The sequence below is a fragment of the Ictidomys tridecemlineatus genome, unplaced genomic scaffold, assembly GCF_052094955.1.
Source record: "Ictidomys tridecemlineatus isolate mIctTri1 unplaced genomic scaffold, mIctTri1.hap1 Scaffold_54, whole genome shotgun sequence".
Taxonomy (NCBI): domain Eukaryota; kingdom Metazoa; phylum Chordata; class Mammalia; order Rodentia; family Sciuridae; genus Ictidomys; species Ictidomys tridecemlineatus.
The window spans coordinates 738,611-762,068 of NW_027523576.1; the positions used below are offsets into that span (position 1 = coordinate 738,611).

Genomic DNA, 23,458 nt, shown 5'->3' on the forward strand with positions numbered 1-23,458 from the left:
CAAAAGTACTAAGCAAATAGAGGTGGAAGATAACAGCAATTTTACAAAAAAAGGTCTTCTGAGTTTTACATGCTGTACAATATTCACAGCTCAATAAAATATATTGACAATGTGGGCGTGGTGGGGCACTACAGCATTTGATGGAGGGTCACACTACATTGAGAAGCCAATCAGCATTATGGCTATTTATTTAAGAGTGTTATCTCTGGACACCTGTTTGACATTGGGCTTTGCTACTTCCTAACTGTGTGGACTTTGGGAAGTGACTTTACCTCTGTGAGTCCATTTTGTCATGTGAAAATGGGGAAATCCCTACCTGCTCTCTCAGAGTGTTCTAAGAAGTGAGGAGACTTTCTAGGTATTAAAATAACTTTTGTTGAAACAAAAATATACGCCTAGTATGTTAAATAGATTGCAAAGGACGGTAAATGTATTGGGAAAAAAAGGATGAGGCATTGACCACTGCTGCAGATACAGAAGTCTGGAAAGATTTCCCTGAAGAGATGAATGCAGGGGGAGACCCAAAACGATAAGAGGTACTGCTTTAGTCAGCTTTTTCACTGCTGTGACCGAAAGACCTAATAAGAACAACTTTACGGGAGAAAAAGTTTATTTGAGGGCTCACAGTTTTAGAGGTGGCAGTCCACACCCAGCCAGATCCATTCCCTGGGGCTCAAGGTGAGGCAGAACGTGATGGTGAAGAGTGGTGGAAGAAAGCGGCTCACAGGATGACCAGGAAACAGAGAGACTAACTCTACTCACCAGATACAATATATATAACCCGGGCTAGGGCTGGGGCTCAGCGGTAGCACACTTGCCTGGCATGTGTGAGGCAGTGGGTTCAATTCTAAGCTCCAAATATAAATAAATAAATGTCTATCAACAACTAAAAAAATATTTTAAAAATATATATATAATCCAAAGGCATACCCTACCTGTCTTTGGTTACCACTCAGTTAATCCCCATCAGGGGATTAATCCTCTCACTGTGTTAAGGCACTCAGAACCCAATCATTTCACTTCTGAATATTCTTGCCTTGTCTCACACATGAGCTTTTAGGGGACATCTAATATCCAAACTATAACAGGTATCAGTCAAGAAGAGAGAAGAAAGGGTGTAAGAAGGGTACAATAATACTGAAGTTTTACTAAAGTGGTGAAAAGCCCTTCAACGGTCTGACTGGTTGAAGCACAGAAGCAACGTGACATGTCTGGTTTATTACATCCTTCCTGAACCACAAATTACCTTTGACCTTTTGCAAAGGATTATGCAGTGTCTACAAGGTAGACCTAAGGATATCCCAATAACATCCTTTTCTTTATATGTGTTTTTTTTTTTTTTGGTAGTTGTAGATGGACAGCATGCCTTTATTTGTTTATTCTCATGTGGTGCTGAGGATCGAACCCAGTGCCTCACACATGCAAGGCAAACACTCTACCACCGAGCTACGACCCCACCAACCCTCTGTGCTGTTGTTTGTTATAATTTAGCGATAACCAAAAATAGGATACCTTGACTTGTGAACACCAAGAATATAATAGTACGAAAGAGGAAACAAACATGATTCTAGAAAAAGACAGGAAATGCCCAGTGGCAGTGCTCCTGTGTTGAAAACCCATTTCTGGGTTCACCTTTATTCACGGTGGTGCTCAAACACGATCATAACTCACCATGAAGACAACATGCACTGTCTACCGTGTGTTCTTAGGCACTGGTCATACATTTTGACTTACCAGCCCACTTTCCTTTCCTAAGACCGTCTGATCCCCCATATAATATGCTCCTCCAAAAGCTTAAGGTTGAGACTTAGGGAAGAAGAGGTAACAATTCCAAAACTACTAAAATTTAGATGTATTCAGCACTAATACTAAGGTCAGCTATAAATTTGCACACCATTACTTTGGTGTTCTATAAAGAACTGTGGCCATTTTGGTCAATGAGGAGATAAGAGTGCCTGTCTTAAAACAAAAATTATGGAGTGCATTAGATTATATTTTTTCAAGCAACGGAACAGAATAATGTGATAAAAGTTTTCCACAAAGATTTCTTTTTTTTTAAATATTTATTTATTAGTTATTGGCGGACACAACATCTTTGTTTGTATGTGGTGCCGGAGGATCGAACCCAGGCCGCACACATGCCAGGCAAGCGCGCTACCGCTTGAGCCACATCCCCAGCCCTCCACAAAGATTTCTAAGATGGAAGTTACAGCAGTAGGCATGCCTCAGGCCATGGGTCCCCAGTAACAGCGGCCACTTGCTTTGCTAATTCAGCAAGGAGTGTGAGAATATAAAGCAACCTCTCTGGCTAGAGTTGGACACCAGTGGAGGTGGGGACGGGAGGAATTCCATTCAAACTACCAGATGTTCCTGTCCCACTGTCACTTGGCCAAATGTCAGAAACACAATTGGAATCAATCGCTCTTCTAAGTCACCTGATGGTCTCTCCAACTTCCAGAAGCATGCTTTTAAACAGCCCTAATTCCTGGTGGCCCTCCTACATCACCAGTCCAGACTCCATTCCCCTCCCCATCAGGACACTCCCTGGACGAACCAACTTGGCCTTGGCTAATACCTTTCAATGGTATAAACCATCATACCATGAAACAGGGTGTATGGCCCTTTTGGCTGACAAGAATTGAGGTCTCCACTAAATAGCTCCTATTTCTATTAAACACTCTGTTTAGATGTTACAGATAAACAAAGGCAAAATCCTTGCCTCTGAGCAACTAACACCAATGTGTACCATACCGTGGTGAATTTGGTTGGCCAACAGCCTCAGCGAGAAGGTAACTAAAATGAAAACAAAGACCAAACTGTCACCAGATTTTGGTGGTCACAGGCGAGCATGGCTCTTGTAGCTTTAACATCCTCCCATTTCTTCCCCAAAGTGTGTCCAAATGATGTTCCACCAACTTCCTGTGACATTCTTCCTATTCACATGCAACTCTCAAACCATTCCTCTCTGCTCTTCTTGCTAAAAATGTCTCATCTGTGTTATTTCTCTTCTCACGCTTTACCATCTGTTAAATAAATATAGCCAGGATGCCACATCAGAAATCCCCTGTGAGCCCCACTATAATACTTTCACCTACTCAATCAACAATTAACCACTGAATGCCTATTTCATTCCAGGTTTTGGGTTGATGTCTGACATTAGCTGTATGGAAACTGAACCTCTCTTGGTATTAGGTTCCTTAAAGTAAATAATAACACTGCCTAACCCTCCTACCATCACAAACCTGTCCTGCAGATTAAATGACACAACTTAAGCTGTGTTATAAATCAAGATAAGACACAGATCTGTCACCCTACCTCTACCAACACCACACACATAACTGTAGCACATACTTTTTCAAAACACACATAACTGACCTCACTGGATTCTCACAAACTGTGAGTTAGACCAAATGGACAAAGAACACTGTTCTTATGGTGCTCCAGATGAAAAACCAAGGTGCCAAGAACATAAGTGACTTCCTCAAGAAGCTAAGACTAGAATCTAAGCCTCTGACCCACAATACAATGCTATTCTTCTTACACCTTGATTTTTATTTTAAATACATTTTCATTGGTACATAAAACCATAAAAACTGAACAAATCTACAGTGTACCATTTGATGTTCTGATATAAAACTGTGCAATGTTTAAATGAGGGTAAATTTATCTCTCATTTTTTCATTTCTTTATCATGAAAACATCTAAAATCCTTTCATCTAATTTTTTGAAATATATAGTACATTATTATTACCTAAGGTCAACCTACTGTGAAAATCAAAACTTCCTGCTCCCAGCTAATGGTAACTGAATACCCACTGGTTAAGATTTCCTTACCCTTCTCTCCCCCACCTTTACTCCCCGCCCCGCCTTTGTTGGTACTGGGGATTGAACCCAGGGCACTTAAACCACTGAGCCACATTCTCAGTCCTTTTTAGTTTTTTATTTTGAGGCAGGGTCTCACTAAGTTGCTGAGGCTGGCATAGAACTTGCAATCCTGCTTCAGCTTCCCAAATCTCTGGGATTACAAGTGTGCGCCAATGCATCCAGCTCTACTTTTACTGTTATTAAGTAAAAATCAGCATGATTAGTTTAAATCATGAATAGTTTTTGGAAACAAGTGCGATTTTTTCAAGTTATCTAAGAAAACCTTCCCTCAGTTACCAAGACTTCCAGACCTGTGCTATTCCCTGTACCTTGAGATGTATATCAAGCAATAATGTAAAGGCTTCTACAGCGGGCACAGGGGAACAAGCTCTTCTCTGGAACATGATAACCCTGCCATATTTTTTTTCTTTTAATTACAGGCAGGCAGGGGGCCACAGCAATAGTAACCAAAGCAGGAAAGAAAAATAGCTGGTGGAGAGATGAGGATGAATGACCACACCACTGGGCCACAAATGTCAGAGCCCTCAGGATCCCTGGGGCTGCAACAAAGGCAGAATCAAGTCAAAGCCCAAAGAACTCAGGCTCCGAGGACAGGCTCTGTGTAAAGAAGAAGGGTGATGCCTGCTTAGTCGCACTCAAGAAAACCTGTTGTTACGCTCCAACAGGGGATAACAGTTCAAAGCTGCACCTGGGTACTTGGAATTCCACAACTTTAAATCATGTGACACCTTCTAAAGAGAAGCCAGCCCTTATTCACACTACTCTTTGGGCACACCACCAAAGAGTGTCCACAGACAGATCTGTGATTTTTTCAGCTTTCCTCATCAGGGCATGTTCTGAGCATGAATAATCGACCCATGTGGCCATAATTTGAAGCACCAGGGACAATGCCCCAAGGACTTACCCAACTTCTGCTTACACCCAACTCCTTATGTTTACACATAACCATTCCCAAAATTCACCAGGCTAAATGTTTAAAATATGAATAATATACCTACGGGTTCTGTTATTTCCAGAGAACTAAAAAAATATATATGTGTGTATGCTTAAAATCCCTAATCAAGCTTCTTTCAGTGCTTGCCAACCTCCTGCATAAGCCCCCAAACAAGAGCCAAATCTGTTGGCAATGGACCTCACGTCATCCTAGAAAATGGAAGAAGCTGGTAACTCGGTACAGGTATGTCCCCTCCCCATAAAGCCTCTGCAGATGGACAGGCTAGGGGAACACCAATCTCTGACACTCCAACAGGGGGCCCCTTAGATATCAGGAACAGGTAACCTCAGGCCCTGGGGTGTCAACTTAGCTCTGGCCACTCATCACCTCAACAGAGAGCCAGACCTCAGTGGTCTTGGGCTGAATAAAGGGACACCATTCTAGACGTTAAATGAACGCTTAACTCAATTGCTTGAGGTTTTCTGAGGCTATATAGTGGCCCCAGGCTCATTTTCACCCAGTCCTTGGGTGTCCTCAGCCCTGTGGAAAGGCAGGGATGTGATATTTAGTCATCAATGACGCTAGCAACAGGAGCTGGCAGGCAGTGCCACCATGCAATGACCGAGATCCTCAGTTACTTCCATGCAGTTTGCTACTAATTTGCTACACAGACTATGAGAGCTGACCATGTGCCAGGCAAGGGCCATCTATACGGCTTAAAGTTGCAAAACCAAACTTACAGCACATTTCATAACCCTGAAGTAAGGCTGCCTGATGCTGGCATAACTTTTTACTACTGGCTTTAGTTCATCCATCTCCCTGAGGTATCCCTGGAAAATCCCTGAACTGCAAGCCCACAATGACACAGCAATGTCTAATGCTAACAATACAACTCCAAGTCTAGACTTCTGGAGCAGACTACTACTCCCCATCATTGTGGCACATTATTGTCAGCCTAGATTAAAAAGGAACTATGCTTTGCTCTCAATATTTAGGTTACTAGAAATCTATCTTTTCATTTTTAAGACCTCAGTCTTATAGAGTATTGCATATGAAATAAACAATTCTTTGGCATTTGTAGCTTACTCTGGATATGTTCATTCTTACATTTATTCTGCTTAGATACTTTAAATTTCCTATTCACAAGTGCTGAGGGAGCCACATATTCTAAGGGACCTATTATGCTCAAGAATAAGAGTGATAGCTGAATGCAGTGGCTCACACCTGTAATCCCAACCAATCCAGAGGCTGAGGCAGGAGGACCTCAAATTCAAAGTCAGCCTGGGCAATTCAGTGAGGCCCTCAGCAATTTAGTGAGATCCTGTCTCAAAATAAAAATAAAAAACGACTGGAGATGTAACTTGGTGGTAAACTGCCCCCCGAGTCAATCCTCAGGATACCCCTCAACAGCAAAAAAAAAAAAAAAAAAAAAAAAAAGAAAGAAAAGAAATCAATTTGCACCATGGTTCAAGTTGGAAAAGCTCCCCTAATACCCCAGGTCTAATCTTCAAATCTCAACTCCCAGCCTATTAAAGCCCAGATAAACTTTTTTAACTCATGACATGCTATATTAGGTCAACTTTAACCTATCAACAAAGACAGTTAATTCTCATTATTCACTGTAATTATATTCCATAAAGTCACTGTAAGCACTGAATTAGGTTCTTTTGAGTCTCTGCTCAGACTTTTTGTTGTACTGGGGATTGAACCCAGGGATACTCTACTACTGAACTACAGCCCCAGCCCTTTTCTATTTTGGGGCCCTGTGTAGGGCCTCAACAAACTGCCCAGGCTGGCCTCAAGCTTGTAATCCTCCTGTCTCAAGCCTCCTTGTAATCTCAAGGATTACAGTCTACACCACCATACCCAGTTTATCTCCTTTTTCTTTGTATTTCTGTTCAGAGATTCTTTACTAAATATCTATTGTTGATTCCATAATGCTAAACCCAGAGACAACAGCCTTGTAACTATCTAATGCTGAACCTCACAGGAATTTTCTGTCAAGACTATTGAACCCCTCTTGGCTCTAGACAGCACTTCAGCACCACATTTAAAGGCAATTTTTAACAAAATCCCAAGCATAAAGCATAAAAATGCCAAAAAATAAGGTGGTGCTAAAGAGTCCCCCAAAGCACACTTGTTTATATGTATGTAATTTGAGAGCTGAAGAAGAAGGCAAAATATTGCTTTTTTCCACCTCAGCTGGGAACACGTGCACTCAAATTTTTTCCTCACCATGTACTTGCTCCCCAATGTCTAACAAAGCACTGCAATTACTGCTTTCGGGGTTTCAAACACATTTTTGCAAGTAGGCAAATTCATAAATATGAATCAGCTGTATCTGATTATCAGGCCTGAGGCAGGAGACACAGAAAGTACATTCTATACTGTATCCCAGATACAATGATTTTTTTTCCTGGTTTCAACATCTCCTGTTCTCTTTCCTCTTCTACCTTGGCAGTTTGTACCATCAAGATTTGGCAACTTAGTTCCTAGATTTTTGTTTTGCAGTACTAGGGATCGAACCCAAATCCCTAGCTTCACAAATGCTAGGCAAAGACTGAATTACATTCCCATCCCTATTATATTTTGAGACAGGGTCTTGGCTGAATGGCCCAGGCAGGCCTCAAATTTTTAACTCTCCTGCCTCAGCCTCCTGAATTGCTGGAATTTCAAGCATGCACCACTGTGCCCAACTGTTTTTTAATGTGAATGGGTCCTATTGGTAAGAGGCTGATTTAGCAATATTTGCTTTAATTTGCTTTACTCTTCTATTAAGCCCACACACCAAGACTTCATTAACTTTAGGATATATCTTAACAAATGTTCCACACACACAATTTCCTCCGCCACCAGTTTCTCATACCTGCAACAGCTTTTCTCACTCAGACATTAAACAGACTGGATAATATACTTAGTCATAATTTACTAAGTTTTTTCTATGCTTCACTCAACTTGCAACTGTTCGTATTATACTGTCACATTCAAAGTTGCAAGATGATTTTTATTTATTATTGTTACTACTCTAAATATTAAGTGAATTAAAAGTTGCATAGCAAGGCTATCCAGAAGAGACACACAGAAGAGACACAAAAGTAACATCTTCCTCTGGATCTGTCTAGCCATCACCAGAGGTAGGAGGTAACAACATATAACAATATGAACTCCAATAAGGAGTTAAAAGGAAGTTGACATTACAGAACATTTAAAAGTGAAGATTTTAGCTTCCTAATTACAGCTGCGCAGACTGTTAAAATCTTAAAGTCATAGCTCTACGTCAGTCAAGGGAAGTGGCAACAACTGTGTTTATGAAGTTCTTTCCAATCTTCAAAGGCTTTTATAAATAACCTAACACAAAATACTTTCAAAGCACATTATTCCTTGTAATTCCTGAAACTGTGTGATGTTCTGGAACAGACAGTATCACCCTCTTACAGAGGTAAACCAAATGCAAAGGTTAAGTATGAATAACTTTTTCTGGTCCAAAAACCTTCCTGACATAGCTAGGGGACTTGAACTCAAGTCTCTGGAGTAAGAAGCCAGAGCTGTTTTTACTACAACATTCACAGTTTTTGAATGCAGACCATGGTTATTTATAGCAGAATTGTCTTAATTGTATTGTGTTTTGATCAACAACAACAACAAAAAAAATCAGTTTGCACTCCCTTCCAAATGTAAAAGCAAAGACAGGCTGCCCAGAAGTGTGAAAACACAGTGGCATGGCAGGGGAAATCGGCCTGGGATTAAAATTTTGCCAAAGTGAAACAACAAATTAAAGGGTTAACATCATTTCCATGGGGCGGGGGACTTTTCAGCCAGATGCAACAGGAACTACACAAGACCAAAAGAAAAAAAAGAAAGAAAGACAAGACAAGACCTTAGAAAACTGTCTTGGGTATAAGAAACTTTTGAGGAAAGTATTTTTAAATAAATTCAGAACATGGAGATTTCGAGATAATAAGTAACTTCTCCCATGACCACTCCATGGAGGCTGGGGATGTGGCTCTGTGGTAGTGTTGCCTAGCATGCATGAAGCCTTGGGTTTGATCCCCAAGATCATTTAAAAAAAAAAAGAAGAAGAAAAAAGAAATCACTCCATTGGGTTCCCACTTAACGCTGCCCCCCCCCAAAGAGATCTCTTTCAAACTTCCTACTCTACCCTTCTGGCAGTCATGCCAGTCTCCTCCTTAGCTACAGTGGGAAACAATGAGCTTCAAGGCCGTGGGCTTTAAAACACTAGGGCAAAGAATCAAAGTTTTGGTACGCAAAACTGACCTTCAAATCTTAACACGCAAACTGCCGTTTATCGTGTTTTGTCTTTGTTCCAAGTGAGTCTCCTTCTTAGTCAAGGTAGCCTTGGGTTTAGGAAAAAGATTCTAAAACCCTACAAAGTGGGTTAATACCTTTTAAATAGAGGGGCAAGCAGCGCAGATAAAACTGCAAGAGCCGCCTCCACTTCCCCCCACACCCCCGCACCAGGCTGCTGGTTCCTATTAACCACAGAGAAGGAAATACAACTAGCAACATACAGCACAGATGATCAAAGTGAAACCGATTTTTTTAATCATCTAGCTTAAACAGATGACTACATGCCAGTAAAGCGCATAAAGACTAACTTAACAGCCCCAGCAAGTACTGTCATCCTAATCTGAGACAAGTAAATGTCTCAGTGTGATTAATCAAAGGAGACTACCGAAAACAAAAAAAGAAAAAGAACTTTGCTTTTCGGCGAGGCCTGCACACAGTGCAGGAACAGTGTGCAGTTTTGTTTGGGGCAAGAGGCGGGAAGTGTAGTAAGAGGAAAGAGCCTGGTCCCTGCTACCCATCTTCTGCCCCTTCCCTCAGTCCCACGCCACAGCCCTGGCTCGAGGCGGGCCGGGACCAAGCGGATGCAGGGTGCGGGGCCTCTATGTCGGCCCGGTGCCTAGGACTCCCTCCACGAGCTGAATCTCCCGCTCCCGAAGCACAGTCGCTTCCCTTCCCAACGTTAGCCTCGTTTGCTGTCCTGTGAGGACAAGCCGCCTCCTCCCCTCAAGGAAGGCATCCCCGTCCCGCTTCAGGTCAACCCACTCCTAAGGTCCCCTGCAGGCCAGCCCTCACCCAGCTCGGGGCCCGCCCGGTTCTTGCTCACTCACCACCCGGCGGCTCCAGGCTCGCCCGCCTCGGGCCGGCCGGGCCCCGGGACAGAGGCGGGGCCGCCAGGCGCGCGGGGAGCACTCCGGGGGCGCGCGGACGCACAGGCGCGCTCGCGCCCGCGCTCCCGCACCGGCTGCCATTTAAGCACACGCAGACGCGGGCGCGCGCGCCGGGCCGGCTCCGCGGCGGACCGGAGCGTGAGGAATCCCTGGAATGAGGCGCCGCCCGCCTTCTCCCGAGTTCCGCTGGGCCGCCCAGGCCACGCCCAGGCCACGCCTCCACCACGAGCAGGTGGGGGCCGAGCCCAGGTGAGCCCGTGGGGAGGCGGGGCCGGGGCCCCGAGCTGCCCGTGAAGCTCGTTCCCCTCCCCCCGCAGGCCGCGCGCGGAGCGCCAGCTCGCACCTACCCAGCTACTGCAGGCGCGCTCGGGTGGAGAATATTAACTGGGCCCCTCAGAGTAGGCGCTTGCAAATAAGGGCACGTGGGCACAGCCCACACAGTGTGCTCCCCGTGGGAACACACACCTTCAGTGCACAAACACAAACGAACATTTGGTGCTCGCCCAGGTTCCTGCTGCTCAGGGCCAGGCACGTTCGCACACGCTCCCCATAGGTTCCTGCACCCCGCGGACACAGCACCGCAGTCCTGTCGTACTCCGTGGCCTCTAGACTTGCTGCCCCTTACCCGCCACTCAGCCCGCCCAGTTGAGCGCAATCGAATCAAATCTGCGGCTCCCACGCTGCCTTTCGCTCCGACCCGCTGTTGCACACTCTGCAACCCAAGGGCGTAGCAACCCTGCAGCGCCTGGATCGGCGTCCACACCCGAGCCACACCGGCGCGCACAGCTGCCTCCCGCCTCCCGAGCTCCACGCTCCACGGGGCGCCACCCTGGGCTTCTCTTGGCCTCTGCCCCTCGTTAGTCACCCACACCCAAGCCACACGGCCGGGACAGGCAGACGGCTCCACGTACCTGAAGGTACAGGTCGCACTTGCTTTGGAAGTCTGCGCTCAGGTGCCACCTGGAATCAGAAGAGCCGCTGCAGTTCAGGGCGCTCGGACGCGGTGGGTTTCCTCCCATTACAGCATTTTACACTCCGCCACTCCACAGCGCGCACACACCCGGGCGCGCTCACACACACACACACACACACACACACACACACACACACGCTCACTCACTCTCAACCCAGGCGCTCAGAGGCGTCTCTCGTCCCCCGCCCCCTCTCCTGGAGAAGGAAGTCCTAGTAAATCAAAACAGTGTGGAAGGGAGGGAGCCGAGTGGCGAAGGAGGGAGGTCAGAGTAGAAAGCGTCCCCTCCGCAGCTCGCACACCAGTGTTTGCTGTGTTTGGAAAACTCCTGGAGTCCACGACCCGGCCTGCTCTGAAATGGGCCCGGGGAGGGGCGGGGAGGAGGAGGTGAACGTTTCTAATTGGCGCAGGTTCTTATTACAGCGGCAGCGTCGACATGTGACCACGAAAAGAAAAGGCCTGTCTTTAATTTTTTCCTGTCATTCTCTGGAGATTTGCTGGGGACGGGACGGGGAGGGGAGGCCTGACATTCCCCCATCCCAGGCCGCCCTTGCCCCCCATTGTTTTTCTCATACTGCCACAATTAAGAAAACATTTGCTTAACATATTCAGCCGCTAACTTCATAAAATAAATAGTGACTGGACTTCCTGTTATTTGCTTTACGCGGCTTCACGTTGCTAACCTCCCGGGCCGTTCTCAAACCTCCGTGTTTAGGAGGAGCCCTTATCATAAGGGCTTTCCCAGGAGAGGGCTTTGGTGAGAGGGAATGAGAACAATTAAAACAAATACATTAGGGCTGGGAAGAAAAAAAAAATGTTTTGCAGTTTTCAAACTGTTTTCCCATCTGCTACCTCATCTGATCGTGTCAACCCAGAGCACGTTACCTCATTGGATCCCAAAGCTGCTGTGTATGTAGGACAGGTACGAATAGCTCCGTACTACAGTGAGAGGAGAGGGTTTAACTAAAACAGGTTGCCCTGATCTTGTGGCCCTGGTTAAAGGCATTTTCCTCCAATCCATCCACCTAGCTGATTTGAGCCCTGGAGATGTGACAGCCTAAGTGACATGCACAGCCACCCCTGGATTTCCTGGTTCCTCTCAAAATTCACAAATTGAAGGTGCCCTGTCCTCCCAATATTTTTGCTTAGACTTTCTTTAAGTTCATCAATAGTATCCTAATAGGAAAAGAAATTCTGAGAAAGATCACAAATCGGAGATGTTCATCCTGCCAGATTCAGACAGAGAATAAGGAAAGAATGAGGACTGCTGAGACAGATTCCAGACAGTGTGGCAAAACAGGGAAAGGGTTCCAGATTCAGACCTGGATTTGAATCCCAACCCACCTGTATTCATTAGGAAACTTTGGGCAAGTTATCAAGCCTCGGTTTTCTCATCTATTAAAACAGATGATAATTCTTCCTTTGAGGAGGTATTGGAGGGGCAAAGGACAAGGGAATAGTTACCTCTCCCCTTTTTTTCTCCTCCAGACTAGTCTTGCTGAGCAATTTATAGACACCCACTTATGCAGGAGGAATAGAGAAACAATCTGCCTAGATATTGCAAATGAATAATGATGACAAAATAATACAACTGCACATTTATAAAAATGGCCCAAGGTTCACAAAGTGTTCCCACATATCATTATCTCATTTGATCTTTATGACAACATTGCCATTTGCTTGCTACTAAATGATTTCCATTCAGGGTCAGTGCGGAGGTCCTAAAGCTGCCTTTGTAATTTCCATCACTGCTTAGAGTGAACCTTACTCTGAAAATAACTCATGGGGACAGAGGAACTTTTCTCATGGACATGACCAGTCTTCAGCCATTGCATGGATTCATCTCACTCCTTGCCTTACATCAGCAGGAGTGTGACTGAGCTCTGGCAGCATCCAAGCATGGTTGTTTTAGTCAAGTTGTTTTAGTTGTATAAAGTAGCAACATACACATTACCACCAAAAAAAGTTAGCTATAAAGGTATAGGAGGGGTAGGCACAGTGGCCCAAACCTGCAATCCCACCAACTGAGGCAGGAGGATTGCAAGTTAGCAAGACCCTTCCTCAAAATAAGATTTAAAAATTTTTAAAGGACTAGGGATGTGGCTTGGGTATATATGTATAACAACTATATATATATGTATGTATATATGTATAAAAACTATACCTGGGTTCAATTCCTGGTATTGCAAAAAAAAAAATGAGAGAGGGGGGCGGGAGATGGAAGGAAGGGGAAAAGGTTTTAGATATAGGAAAACTGGAATTAGAACACAGCACACAGTGTACTTTAGCCTAACAAATGACGCATAGAGATTCTATTTGTAAGATTAAAAATAAAATGAGGGCTAGAGTTGTGGCTCAGTGGTAGAGCACTCACCTAGCACATGAGAGGCCCTGGGTTCGATCCTCAGCACCACATAAAAATAAGTAAATAAAGATATTGTGTCCAACTAAAAAATAAATATTTAAAAAATAAAATAAAATGAGCCAGGCACAGTGGTACATACCTGTAATTCCAGAGACTTGGAAGGCTAAGGCAGAAAGATCACCAAGTTCAAGGACAGCCACATCAACTTAGCAAGACCTGTCTCAAAAAAAAAAAAAAAAAATTTAAGAGCTGGGGATGTATCTCAGTGGTAAAGTATCCTTGGGTTAAATCCCCAGAATAAAAAAAAACAAAACATTAAAAAAATAAAATGAAAAATAATTTTAATAGAACATAAATTTGTGAAAAAACTATATATAAGTAGGTATATATGTATAAAAACTATATATATATACACGCACATATATAGTATATATACATACACATATATATAGTCAGAAGCTGAACACAGTGACACTCTGTACTCCCAGCTACTGAGGAGACTGAATCAGGAAAATCACTTGAGCAACCCAGCTTCAAATAAATGAATAAATAGATAGATAGATTAAAAAGGTAAATTGTATGTTAAATCTTTCACCACAATTTTTAAAAATGTTTAAGGAACTAAAGAAAAAGATTTGGCAAATCAAAAAGAAAGCAAACACTATTTAAGTAGCTCACTAAATAAATAAAAGTAGGCTGTATATAGACTACTGAAGAGACTGTGTTCCAAACTAAGGCTTTTACAAATGCACCAAAAGTTTATTTTTAAAAAAATCAAAATAATCAAGTAAGTGGGTGCCTGGAGTTAAAGAAGAAATAAGATTGGCCCAGAGTTGGTCATCGTTAAAACCATGTTGTGGATATGAAGAGAAGGATGTGGGGAGACTAAGGGGAGTAGTTCTACTGTTCTGCTACTCTTACATATGTTTGAAATGTTTTATATTAACCATTTTTAATTTAAGAAAAAAAAAGGAAAAAGAAACACAGAGGGCCAAAGGATGCTTTGTGGACTGATATTGTGGCTGTCACCCATGGGCTATGAAGGTGTTGATCAGTCTTTCTCTTTTTCGTTGTATCTCCTCCCCCATCCAGCTCTTTCTTTCTGCCAAGGAGATCCCTGACGGCTTTGGCTCCCTGATTGTGGTCCCTACTACCCTTTTTGGTTTCTACCACCGCCTTCCCACAACTACTGAGGTACCTTCATGGTCTTGTAAATGACTTTCGGAACTGACTCCTTTTATACCTACATGGTTCACACTACTCAGAGGGACAATCTGTCTCCTCTCTTTCTACTAATCCAGAATTGGCTGTCATCTGATCTGCCTGGAAGTCATGCATCCCAAAGGCTCGGTGGAGTCAAGCATAGTTCAGAAATGAGAAGCATAGTCCACTGCCAGCTGCAGGAGTGGCATGGCCCCAAGACTGCCAAACGTCGAAAGGTTCTCAGGAGTGCAGTTAGCTAAGAATAAGGTGTTTGCCTTTCTACAATCCTTCATCTCTTCCATTAGTGAATGCAATGTGAAGAAGTTTCATTTTCCACACCAAATGGAAAACCAGTGGAAAAATTTGAAATGATCTTATTTCAATGACAGTGTACTGAATAGAAAGTCGTGTAAAATAATATTAACAATAATTCCTAATGTTTAGTGAGCATTTGCTACTTTCCAGTACCATTCTAGGTGCTATTCACAGTATTATCTAATTTAAACCTCAAAATGGTCCAGTAAGTACAGTTGATCCTTCAACAACACAGATTTAAACTGCATGGGTTCATTTATAGGCAGATCTCCCCCCCACCCCAAGATTTGTAGCCATTTGGAAAAAAAAAACTCTCAGATGAACCACAGAGCCTAGAATATGAGAAAAAGAAAGGGAGGGAGGGAAGGAGAAGAAAAGGGGGAGGGAGGAAAGAGGAAAACAAGAAAAGGAAAAAGTATGCCACGAATACATAAAATATATGTCTATTTTATCACTTACTACTATAAAATTATACACAAATCTATTTTAGAAAGTTGAAATTTATCAAAACGCACACACACATACACAGGTGGTGCATGGCACCATTCTGTCAAGAGCAATGTCAACAAACTTATTAAAGATACAGTTATTAAATCATAACTGCATAAAATTAACTATAGCACACACTGTACCACTGTAATAATTTCGTAGCCACCTGCTGTTGCTATTTCAAGAGTCAAAAGTTATACACAGACAATTTTCAACTGGTAGGATGGGGAGGTTGACATCCCTAGCCCCTGCATTGTTCAGGGTCAACTGCGGTTTATTTTCCAATAAGTTCTGCCATGTCATACTGCCGGCGGGGGCGGATAAAGGAACCACAGATAGTCACCAATATCAGATGCTCATAGTACATGTACACTTCCATTGTTCTCCTCCATGTCCTAAGAAGTATGATTTTTTTTTCCTACACACATCCCTTTGCTTACAATGTGCTCATATAAATCTCTCCTGCTCTTTTCTTCTCTTCCTTCCAACTTGTCCCACAGAAAGCATTAAGGAGTCAAAAGCAGTGGTTTCTGGTGTATATTTGGTCTCTAGGTGACAATGTAGGCCCAGGGAACTCATTTCACACCTCTTGGTCCGCTCCCATCTGAGAGAAGCTTGGACCAGGGCAAGATTAGCAAATTTCAATTTGAACAACAGCTTTGCCTGGGAACCCTCTCTTGAGGTCTATGGGACACAGTTGAGGCTCAGTAGTGTGTCAGGATTGACTGATAATGTCTGCTATGGGCAGCGAAAAGGAACTTGTGAAGCAGATATTTGCCATTTGGGGCCTAGAAGCACTTTAAAAGTCCATTCTAACAATAATCTCTCTTCCTTCCTCTCTCTTTTTCTCTCTCTCCATTTTTAAATTGAACTTTTTATTATTGAATGGTAAGAACTCTTTATATATTCTGGACACAAGTCTGTTATCAGATACAGTCACCCTTCCATTGTTCCCAGGATCTCCCCACCCCACCCCAGGATACTCAAATCCTCAGATGCTTAAGTCTCTCGTGTAAGATGATGTCAAATCTTCATATAACCCATGCACATCCTCCCATCTACTTTAAATCACCTCTAGGTTACTTACAATGCATAAAGCAATATAAATGCTATGCAGAGTTGTCATACTTATGAAGACACATATTGGTGTGAATATACTATATATACAACCAGAGATATGAAAAATTGTGCTCTATAAATGTAATAAGAATTGTAATGCATTCTGCTGTCATATATAAATTAAAAAATACATAAAAAAGAGTTGTCGTACTATATTGTTTAGGGAACAATGAACAAGAAAAAAAAACAATGCTTTTAGCAATTTTGAAATATGTGAATATATTAACCATTATTTCTCTTTTTCAAGGGACTGAAGTAACCAATGGAAAAACTCAAAATTACCTTATATCAATGAAAGAGCAATTAATAAAAAGGTCTAAAATTATAATAATATTTAATTAGCACTTAACTATGTTCCAGGTACCACTCTAAGAGCTGAATGACAATAAAGCCTCATGACAGCCTACAAACTAGAGGTTGTCTATATCCCCATTATACAAATGAAGAAACTGAAACATGGAGACATTAAATAACTTGTCCAAGATCTTAAAGATAATAAGCACTGAACTAGAGTTCAACTTGGCCATCTGATTCTGGAGTCCACATTCTTATTCTTGCTCCTCAGCAGTGACTACAAACTGCAACAGGCACTTCCTAGCATAAATGCTGACTCTCAGGTTCCTACAATACCTACTGACTTAGAATCTGCATTTTGATAAGCTTCCTGACTCATATTCACACTAAACTTTGCGAAGCACTGAGCTACACCAGATAGCCTCCTATCAGGATATCCTCTACAATTTTTGAATGGTTCTCATATGCGTGCACTGTGCTAAACATTACACCTTTATAATTGCATTTGATTTTAAAAACCCTATGAGGAACCACACATGGTGGCACATACCTGTCATGCTATTTAGGAGACGTAGGCAAGAGAATCCCTTGAATCTAGAAGCTCAAGGCCAGTCCGGGCAACATGGTAAGAACCCATCTTAAACAACAGCAAAAAAAATTCTACAAGACCAATGGACTGATCCATGTCCTATAGTTTTTCAAGATGTTACCACAGGAGAAAAAGGAAACAGGATCTGTCTGTATTACTTCTTAGGATTGTGTGTGAATCTACAATTATCCAAAAAATTAAAAAATAATTTTAAAGAATCTTATGATTTAGGTTATATTATTCCTTCTTTTGTTGTAGGAAGACAGAATTTTAAGGCTCTAAGTTAAGCAGCCCAACACAATAAGGTATTGAGGTTCTTCTATGTGCAAGGTGCTGTTTTAGCGCTGGGCATATGGCTGAGAGCAAACATTGCTGTTGCTAAGCTATATTTCTAGTCTGAGTGGTCAGAATTCATCCCCAAGGTCTGACTGCTGCTACATCCTCTCCTGCTCAGATTTCATGGATACAGTCAGAGGATTGGAAAGGGGTATATAACAGAACTACCCAAGGTTAAACATTTGCAGAATTTCTAGACAGATGTTTATAAAAGCCTCTACCAGTGCCAGGCATACAGTAAGCACTCAGTAAAAACGAATGCCTTTCCTCCAGTCTAGAAAGAACCTCACCTGCACCATGACCCAATTCTGATTTTATCCTTTACTCAACTGGATGGAGTCCAGGGATGGGGCCATATTGAGTGGTGGTAACCTGAGCCCAGAGCTCCTTTCAGATTTAGCTGAAGAGCTATGCCTGAGGACACTGTTCCCAGGTTTGGAGACATACCATTTTGAGACCTGTCTGGGACAGCTCTTGGCACAGCATAGTTCTGAATGAGCCCCCTTATCAGAACCAGATTTATGGCCAGATGACTGCTCAGACCTGAGACTTCTGATGGGTATCTAACACTGATCCAGAGATTGGATTTGTCCTCACATGAGAGACTTTCCTTCAGAAACTAAAAGAACAATTTGGTTTGGCAATATATTCTTGCTGTCTTTGCTAGAGAGAAACTTCACTGGGCCGCCGCAAGAGATAACAAGAGCCATTTTCTCCAGAAAAGAATGTTGCAGATACTGGATTCAAGGCCAGTTCAAGTTTGACCACTGTTGTTAGCTAGCTGCTTCTCAGACAGAATGGTTTCTATTGGGGAACTTACCCAAAATGAGCATGTTTGGTTTGTTTTCCTGAGTATGAAAAGTACAACACTACCACAGAGAGAAACACTTCAAACTAGAATTGCCAGTCTCTCTGAGTTTCAATTTTCTCTTTTACATTCTGTTCTTATAATAAGCACAGTGCTACTTACAGGCTATGAGAATCAAGGAAGGAAGAGAGGGAAGTAGAAAGGAAGAGAGAGGAAGAAAGAGGGGAAGGACAAATTCCTACAATCACAGTTCATAGCCTAATGGGAGATGTAGGGGAGAAGGTAGGGAGAGAGATCATTATCTGGGAAACATAAGTTAAATGGGTTAACTTCAGGGGAGAGCACTAGTCTAGTATGTGTGAGGTCCTGGGTTTCACCCCCAGCACTGCAAAAGAGCAACAACAATAATAATAATCTTTTAAAAAATTTTTGTTGTTGTTGTAGTTGAACACAATACCTCCATTTTATTTATCTATCTATATGTGGTGCTAAGGATCGAACCCAGTGCCCCCCGATTTTTCCCAGACTGGTCTCAAATTCCTAGGCTCAAAGGATTTTCCTGCCTCAGTAGCTGAAACTATAGGCATGCATCACCATGCCTAGTTAATAATAACCTTTAAGAGGATAAGATTGTCACTCAGTGGTGAGAATGCTTTCCTAGTGTGCACAAGGTTCGGGGTTTGACTCCCAGCACTGAAAAAAAAAAAACACCTCATTTAAAATAGTGGTAAGATCCTGGTGAATTGGCGCACTACTATAATCCCAGCAGCTCGGGAGGCTGAGGCAGGAGAACCTCGAGTTCAAAACCAGCCCCAGGGGGCTGGGATGTGGCTCAATTGGTAGCATGCTCACCTAGCGTGCATGAGGCATTGGGTTCGGTTCTCAGAACCACATAAATGTGAAATAAAGATAGTGGGTTATAGTAGGGGATAGGAAAGGTAGCAGAATACAACAATTACTAATAGGGCATTATGTAAAATTGTGGATGTGTAACCGACGTGATTATGCAATCTGCATTTGAGGTAAAATTTGGAGTTCATAACCCACTTCAATCTAATGTATGAAATATGATATGTCAAGAGCTTTGTAATGTTGTGAACAACCAATAAAAAAAAGTTAAAAAAAATTTAAAAATAAAAAAAAAATAAAGATACTGGGTCTACCTAAAAACCAAAGAAATAAATATTTTTAAAAAACCAGCCCCAGGAATTTAGCAAGACCCTAACCAACTTGTTGAGATCCTGTCTCAAAACAGAATATAAAAAGGGCTGGGGATGTGGCTCAATGTTTTAATGCCCTTGGGTTCATTCCCTGATACCACACAAACACACACACACACACACAAAAAAAAAACCCTCTCTGAAGCAGGAAAATCACAAATTCAAGGCCAGCCTCAGCAACTTAGCGAGACCCTATCCCAAAAACTAAAAAGGGCTGGGGTGGAGGTGACTCAGTGGTAGAGTACTCATGGGTTTAATTCTTAGTACTACAAAAAGGAAAGAAAGGAAAAAATATATCTCTGATGGCCGGTAAAAGCAGGGAGATGTTGCACTTCTACAATCTTTCAGGAGAGAGAGGACAGTGGTTCAAAATGAGAGGAAGATCACTAAAGTGAAGTGGACAGATTAGAGAGTTATTTTGGAGGTAGATGATCTAGTAAGGTATTGCCAGCATCCACAGCAAATGAATTCTAAAATCTTGATGAGTTTTTACATCAAGCCTAATCAGGTGACTCTGGGGAGACAGTGGCTCTCCTCCAAGCAGTAACTCAGGGATTCAGGGATTCTGCATCTTGGGACTCTTCCAGCTTCTGGGGCCCCAGAGTCTTCTTTATCCAGCCAGAGAAAGAGTGTGAAGAAGACATACGTGCTTCTTAACCACATGGGCCAGGTTGTTGCACACATGCTATTTCTGTTCCATGAGTGAGAACTGGTCCAGTGGCCTCACATGAATAAAGGGGGACTAGGAGATGTGGTTTCTTTGTGGGCAGCTACTGCCTGTCAACAGCTCTGCGCTATGGAAATAGAACACAGATCATTGATGGTCAGCTGGTCAGCTGGGTCAGGGAGCATCATCAAGCTCTCTGGTCGGTTGCATATTATGATTGAAGGAACGTGAGGTGAGGCTCCTATGATGACCATTTGGCTTTTGGCTTGAGCAAAGGTGGAAAGTAGTCATTAACCAAAATGGAAAGTTGAGAAAGAAGCAGATTTTTTACTGCAGGTAGGGGAAAACTAAGAGTTCCACTTTGCATACACATTGTGTGAGCTGCTCATGACACATCCAAAAGCAGATGTGGGAAAGGCAGTTGGAGACATGAGCCAGGGATCCAGAGGAGTCAAGACTGAAGATTTAAATACTCCATTTTCTCCCCTCCCCCATCCCAGGCTCCCGGCGTCGCGGGGGCCCAAGGGGAGCGACCCAAGCTAATGACTGGCATCTCCCAGGCAACTGGCTCCGCATCAAGATGGCGGAAGATAAAGACAAGGAAGAGTTAGCACTAGCAGAATTTCACAAAAAAATCAAAGAAGCATTTGAAGTGTTTGACAATGAGTCGAATAATACAGTGGATGTGAGAGAAATTGGGACAATTATCAGGTCATTAGGATGCTGCCCTAGTGAAGGAGAGCTACATGATCTGCTTGCAGAGGTAGAAGAAGAAGAACCCACTGGATATATTCGATATGAAAAATTTCTTCCAGTGATGACCAAAGTACTTCTGGAAAGAAGGTATAGACCAATTCCAGAAGATGTCCTTCTTCGAGCTTTTGAGGTTTTAGATTCTGCTAAACGTGGGTTTCTTACTAAGGAAGAACTCATCAAATATATGACTGAAGAAGGTGAGCCTTTCTCCCAAGAAGAAATGGAAGAAATGTTGTCTGCTGCAATCGATCCAGATTCAAATTCAATTAATTACAAGGAGTATATAACAATGATGGTGACAGATGAAAATTAAATGTTTTAAACCCTTAATTTCTAATTGAAAAGATAGTTTGAAAATGGCTTGTCCTTGTTAATTTTGCATTTTATTTTGTAATTCTTTTATCTGATATCAATGCTTGTGACATGATTATTTCAACATATTTTGTTTTCTAAAGATGATCATAACAAAAACTCTTTTTTAGTACTGGGAATAGAATCCACTGAGCTTCATTCCTAACTCTTTTTACATTTTTCATTTTGAGACAGAGACTCACCAACAGGCTGGCCTCAAACTTGCAATTGTCTTGCCTCAGACTTCGGAGTAGCTGGGATCATAGGTGTGCCCTGCTCACCTGGATGATCATAATAATTTTAAATTAAACATAAATGTATTTAAAATGTCCAAACTTATGGAATGACATACTGCTAATTACTTAAAAACTAATCTTAAAACAGTTTAACATTAAAATATATTATTGTTTATTTTCTACAATAAACATGTTACCTTTTAATTAACTAAACTGAGAAAATTAATAATAACTATAATGAGCCAAAGTTTGGCATATAAAGGTCTTGAAAGAGGGCAGAATGACCACAAATTGAAAATGAGTATCAGTGTAATGAAGGCTTCTTTTTAAAGAACAATAAACACTTCAGTAATCTGAAAATAAATAAATAAATAAATAAATAAATATTCCATTTTCTCCTCGGCCCAGTGGTTTCCGAACCTGACACTTCCTCCTACAGTGGCCTCCTCATTGCCACCAGACCTCTGTGACTTTACTACATCAGTATAACTTCACTCTCCTATTATGGATAACATTTGTCATTTATTAAATGATCGTTCTTACTATCATATGAATTCTCTCATTAACACAGTGTTTTTGAGTTTTCGGACTTTTTTTTTTTTTTCTTCTGCACCACTGGGGACTGAATCCGGGGCCTTGTGCAGGCTGGACAAGCGCTCCACTTCTGAACTACAACCCCATCCTCAACACACAGTTCACTGAATGCCTACTATGTGCTGGGTAGTGATGATGAGCAGAGAAATAGCCAGTCTGTGCCTCCTGCGTATCGCATTCTCGTAGAAGCCTGATAATAAACAAACGGTTAGATAGTGTTTCAAGTGCCCTGGAAAACAGGAGCACAAGATGAATGAGTTAAGTACCAGTGTGGTGGAGGATGGAATTACTAGAAGTAAGGAGACTTTTATAGCAAGGCAACATTTGAGCAGAAACCTTAATGAAATTGAGGGAGCAAATCACATATGTACCATGGGGGGGAAGACTGTGCTGTGGCAGGTGATGGCAGAGCGAGTGCAAAGGCCCAGAGGCATGACCCAAAACCAATCAGCAGGCTGGAGCTGCTGGACTAAGATGGGAGTGGGGGAAGAATGGTAGAGATGAGGTCAGAGAGGTGGGGGGAAGGGCAGGTCACACAGCAGAGTGGTTTTTCCACCAACATCTTTGTGTAACTCGAGAAGGAGGGAGAAAAACAAACCTATTTCTCGGTGCAGAAATTATTGCAAAGAAAGCAATGCTCCATCAGGAACTTCCTGTGCAGTTCCCAAAATGAAACACCTTCAAAGTGGAGGATTTGCGACCAACATAAGAAAGGGGAACCGTTTTGTAATGCGGAGCACAGAATACAGGGTTCTCTCCTGGTGCAGCAGGTTTTCTACACAGTTAATTACAGCCACATGTGGAGCACCGCAGGATGGCATTTTTAGCAAGTGCCATCAAAGACCTGGACAAACGATTCCCATCTCTCATGCTCAAAGCAAAACCGATTAGCCCAGGAGGATAGCAACAAAAACACTGCTCTGAGAAACACTGTTTTCCAAATTTCCTCTCCAAAACCCAAGCCAGAGGCCTTTCATTAGCTTGATTTTTGTAAATAACAGAAAAAAAGTGGGTTTAAATAGAAAGAAGAATTTGGTTTTTTTCAAGGAAGACATAGTTTAGGTAAAAATATTTTAGGTAATATAAAAATATTTAGGTAATTTATAAAGAACTGAAATGTATTTCTTACAGT

At 42.4% G+C, this 23,458-nt stretch overlaps 2 protein-coding genes and 1 pseudogene across 17 annotated transcripts in view; 2 read left to right on the plus strand and 1 right to left on the minus strand.

The window, feature by feature from the left end:
* Positions 1-23,458, minus strand: part of LOC144373968 (uncharacterized) — a 172,525-nt gene that overhangs the window by 123,108 nt on the left and 25,959 nt on the right. Inside the window, exons 1-2 of one of the 14 annotated variants that reach the window (XR_013433517.1) lie at positions 11,287-11,363; positions 10,926-10,974 (exon numbers count right to left, since the gene is read on the minus strand). Coding sequence is in view for 2 of the 14 variants with exons in the window: in XM_078036914.1 (XP_077893040.1) it covers positions 10,926-11,033 (108 nt within the window). In the remaining 12 variants the exon portion in view is untranslated. Of the gene's footprint in view, positions 1-9,094; positions 9,204-9,919; positions 10,225-10,925; positions 11,367-13,488; positions 13,578-23,458 lie in introns of those variants that run through there. The other 13 variants (XR_013433516.1, XM_078036925.1, XM_078036921.1 and 10 more) reach the window with 13 other exon arrangements.
* On the plus strand, positions 10,029-14,989 carry LOC144373967 (uncharacterized). 3 transcript variants are annotated; one of them, XM_078036913.1, is made up of 3 exons: positions 10,080-10,246; positions 14,442-14,543; positions 14,651-14,989. In XM_078036913.1, exons 1-3 carry the CDS (start codon positions 10,169-10,171, stop codon positions 14,810-14,812), a joined length of 342 nt encoding a protein of 113 aa, XP_077893039.1. In that variant the 5' UTR covers positions 10,080-10,168; the 3' UTR covers positions 14,813-14,989. The 3 variants fall into 3 exon arrangements, 1 of the variants encoding a protein (XP_077893039.1); XR_013433514.1 differs by having other exon boundaries at positions 10,098-10,263; XR_013433513.1 differs by having other exon boundaries at positions 10,029-10,263; positions 14,442-14,989.
* On the plus strand, positions 20,962-21,935 carry LOC144373970 (dynein regulatory complex protein 8 pseudogene; annotated as a pseudogene).